General features: G+C 41.2%; 1 protein-coding gene across 3 annotated transcripts in view; it reads left to right on the forward strand.

The window, feature by feature from the left end:
* LOC118384290 (serine-aspartate repeat-containing protein F) overlaps nucleotides 1–3,615 on the forward strand; it is a 6,616-nt gene extending 3,001 nt beyond the window's left edge. Inside the window, exons 2-6 of one of the 3 annotated variants that reach the window (XM_052518442.1) lie at nucleotides 352–545; nucleotides 809–826; nucleotides 1,219–1,270; nucleotides 1,402–1,438; nucleotides 3,216–3,615. In XM_052518442.1, coding sequence (XP_052374402.1) covers nucleotides 352–545; nucleotides 809–826; nucleotides 1,219–1,270; nucleotides 1,402–1,438; nucleotides 3,216–3,249 — 335 coding nt within the window. In that variant the 3' untranslated portion in view covers nucleotides 3,250–3,615. Of the gene's footprint in view, nucleotides 1–351; nucleotides 546–757; nucleotides 827–1,218; nucleotides 1,271–1,401; nucleotides 1,439–3,215 lie in introns of all 3 variants that reach the window. The other 2 variants (XM_052518441.1, XM_035770688.2) reach the window with 2 other exon arrangements.
* Nucleotides 3,616–4,082: the final 467 nt, after the last annotated feature.

Raw genomic sequence — 4,082 nt, forward strand, 5'->3', positions numbered from 1 at the left:
ATATATATATATATCTTTAAAATTATTGGACTTTTCTTTATGGCCGTTTGTGATTATAATCTACCTACGTGTATTTGTATGTACAAAGCTTCTGTGAGGTAGTCTGTACATTGTACTGGTTTGGGTATGCGGTTAGAATTTGTGTCTGTCTACAGTATATGGGCGTGTAGAACTAGTGTGTGCATGCAGGACTGTATGTAGGAAATTAGTTTTGTACAGTATGAATGAACTCTACACTGCCATTCTGTTACACTTGCTACACAAACAAAAATGCATGAATTAACACGATCACAGAAAATGGACAGATACACACATACGTGTTAGGATGGGAATGAACAACTTATTTTACAGAGGCTGACGGTAATAACGACAATGATGATGATGTGCCGGCTGCAGCTGATGATAATGACGATAATGACGACGATGATGATGATGACGACGATGACGACGACGACGACGATGATGAGGATGATGATGAAGAGGAGGAAGATGACGGTCAACTGTATCACAAAGGATCCCTCTGTTCATTCTGTGAATACTGTGAGGTAGGTCTCACCATCTAGACAGAAACACAAGTTTGGTGTTTGTGGATGTGGTTACATTTATCGGTAAAAACAATGTGTACCCTTTTAATACATTTTCCCCATCCTTGTTAAAAATGGCAAAAATTCTCTCCCTCACTCTTCTTTTCCCTCACCTTTTCCCCCTCTCTCTCTCTCTCTCTCCCTCCCCATCTTTTTATCTCTCTCTCTCTCAGCACTGTGACACCTGCGACAAGTGCCCATGTGCAGAGGGAGATGAGTCTAAGCACTGTGACACCTGCCAGGTAAAATGACCTTCCCATTCAACCACTAGTAACCTACACTCCCAGGAAAAAGGGGTTCCAAAGAAGTTCTTCAGCTGTCCCTGTAGGAGAACCCGTTTTTGGTTCCAGGGAGAACCCTTTTTTGGTTCAAAGGAGTACTGTTTGGGGTTCCAACTGTAGAACCCTTTCACAGAGGGTTCGACATGGAATCCAAAATGGTTCTACCTTGAACCAAAAAAGGTTCTCCCTGGAACCAAAGAAATGGGTTCTGACATCAAGAGGGCTGGTTATGATGCAACGACAAAGTCAGATCAGAGAAGCTACTCCCTCCAGTTACGTTCTATGATGTTATATGCTCCTTTATTTCTTATCCTTCTCTAATGGCTTACCCCGTTTTCTGCTTATTTCTTTAGATCTGCAACTTCTGCTACGTGTGTCCCGTTTGCAGCACTCTTTGCCAACCAGGTAAGACAGGGGTGTGGGACTGTTTGATAAAGAATGATCGTTTGAACTGCTTGCCGCTATTCGAGGCATGTTTGAGCTTGAAAGCCAGGCAGCAGAAACACCAGGCTCACTGTATGTTTTTAATCCCCAAGGTGGTTTTCTGGACGAGCTGACTGGATCGATCTATAAGTAAGATACAGTTACACATTCACAGTGACATAACACCTTTTGAATTCCTCAGTGTGAGCTATCAACATTCAATTTGACACAGAATTACGTGTATTCTCCAAATGGCAAATAATATCTATCTGCGGAATGCAGTTACCCCAAGGAGCACCCCACATGAAACACCCATTAGCATCGCTTCACTACATGCCGTGTCCACTGCCCGTATCGTATGGATGGAGAAACAATTATCCACACAATGTGGAAAGATGTCTTCGGCTACACACATATCAAAACAGACATTAAATGGCAGCCACTAGTTAAAAATAGTTATGTTTATTTCACAGTGACATGCCAATTAGCTAACATTACTGCCTTCGGGAAGCTCAATGACAAGCAAATGACACCGGTGTTGAATCGAGGTGCCTGTCGACGCGGTGTCTTGTGCCCCCGCCTGCCGAGCACTGTTTTCTTTGCAGTTCTGTTAACGTTACGGCGAGGGAAGTAGCTTGCTACGGAGCTTTCAGAAAGTATTCATACCCCTGTGTTAGAGCCTGAATTCAAAATGGATCATATTGATTGTTTTTCTCACCCATCTACACAACATACCCCGTAATGATAAACCTAAATATTTGCAATTGTATTACCATGAAGTCCAAGGAACTGTCCATAGATCTCTCAGATAGAATTGTGATGAGGCATATATCTAGGGAAGGGTATAAAACTATTTCTAGAGTGTTGAAAGTTTCCAAGAGCCCAGTGGTCTCCATCATAGGGAAATTGAAAAAATATGGAACTGCCTAGAGGTGGCCGTCTGACCAAACTGAGCAACCGGGCAAGAACGACCTTGGTCAGGGAGGTGACCAAGAACCCAATGACCACTCTGACAGAACTACAGAGTTCCTTGGCTGAGATGGGAGAACCTGCCAGAAGGACAAGAGTCTCTACAGCACTACACCAATCTGGGCTTTATAGGAGAGTGGCCAGACAGAAGCCACTCCTGAGAAAAAGGCACATGACAGCACGCCTGTAGTTTGCAAAAAGGAACGTGAAAGACTGAGATCACAAGGCAAAATATTCTGTGGTCTGATGAGACAAAAATCTAACTCTTTGGTCTGAATGCCAAGCGCTGTCTGGAGAAAACCAGGCACAGCTCATCACCTGTCTAACACCATACCTACCGTGAAGCATGGTGGTGGCGGCATCATGCTATGGGGATGCTTTTCAGCAGCAGGGACTGGGAGACTGGTACGAATAAAGAGGAACAATGAATTGAGCCAAATCCTTGTTGAGAACCTGCTTCTTCAGAGTGCAAACTACCTTAGACTGGGGTGAAGATTCACATTTCAACAGGAGCGTTAACTTAACAAAGTTTGAGAAAAGCTGCAAGGAAGAATGGTAGAAAATTCCCAAAACCAGATGTGCAAAGCTAATACAGACATACTCAAGACGACTGAAATCTGTTATCGCCACCAAAGGTGCTTCTACAAAATATTGACTCAGGTGTGTGAATACTTAGCTAAATTAGATATTTTTGTATTTCTTTTTCAATAGATTTGCAAAAATGTCTAAAAACATGTTTTCACTTTGTCATTGTGGGGTATTATGTGTAGATTGGTGAGAAAAAATATATAGTTAGCAAATCCAAATGGCAAGCTTTATCACACCCAAATTCACATGCACCTCACCCTGTGCACTCACATGGGCCTACCCGTGTGAGTAGAAATGGGAAGACTGACGCGCAGTAAAATCAAAGATTGATGGAACATAAACCAACCACTTGTCTCCCTTTATCCGTTAGGACTGTAGCCGACGTCTTCGAAGCTGACAAATAAGCCCCCTGTCGCCACCATGTGGCCAAGGAAGATACTGCAACCAAGGGATTGTATTCACTGTCATTATTTTCACTTTTAATAAGTTATAAGTTATTTTTCTGTCTTTTTTGTTGTTGACTGAGAACACCACAAACATGCACACTGGATGTAGAGATATTGGATATATTGGATACACATATTGGATATAATGGATAGCCTATGGAAGTTGTGATGAGAATAACTTTAATTGAGCTGTTTGTGTATAATTGTTAGATGACAGGTTCATGGTATTCTTCTCAGGAACATGCATTCATATTTTAAAGTCATATCTGTGTTTCTTAAACACAGTGGGGTTGTATGAAATAAACTAAAAGGGGACGTTTTAAACATTTGTACTGTAATGTTTTTATGTGCACTGTCAAATTAAATGGAAAATGCAGCTAGAATTAGGCTATAACAGAACCAAATATATTGGCAGATATGAGCAAACATGGGGTATTTTATCATTTCAGCTTCAATTGGAAGATTCATATTGTGTAATGGGGAATATAAGCATAGAGAGTGTAAATTGTTGACTGTCATTGGGTAGAATTTACAATATATACTGAACAAAATATAAATGCAACATGTTGGTGCCACGAGCTAAAATAAATTATCCCAGAAATGTTACATACACACAAAAAGCTTATTTCTCTCAAATTTGGTGCACAAATTTGTTTACGTCCATGTTGGTGAGCATTTCTCCTTTGCCAAGATAATCCATCCACCTGACAGGTGTGGCATATCAAAAAGCTGATTAAACAGCATGATCATTACACTGTGTGCTGGGGATAATAAAAGGCCGCTCTAAAATG

The sequence above is a fragment of the Oncorhynchus keta genome, chromosome 5 (genome assembly GCF_023373465.1).
Source record: "Oncorhynchus keta strain PuntledgeMale-10-30-2019 chromosome 5, Oket_V2, whole genome shotgun sequence".
In the NCBI taxonomy this organism is placed as follows: Eukaryota; Metazoa; Chordata; class Actinopteri; order Salmoniformes; family Salmonidae; genus Oncorhynchus; species Oncorhynchus keta.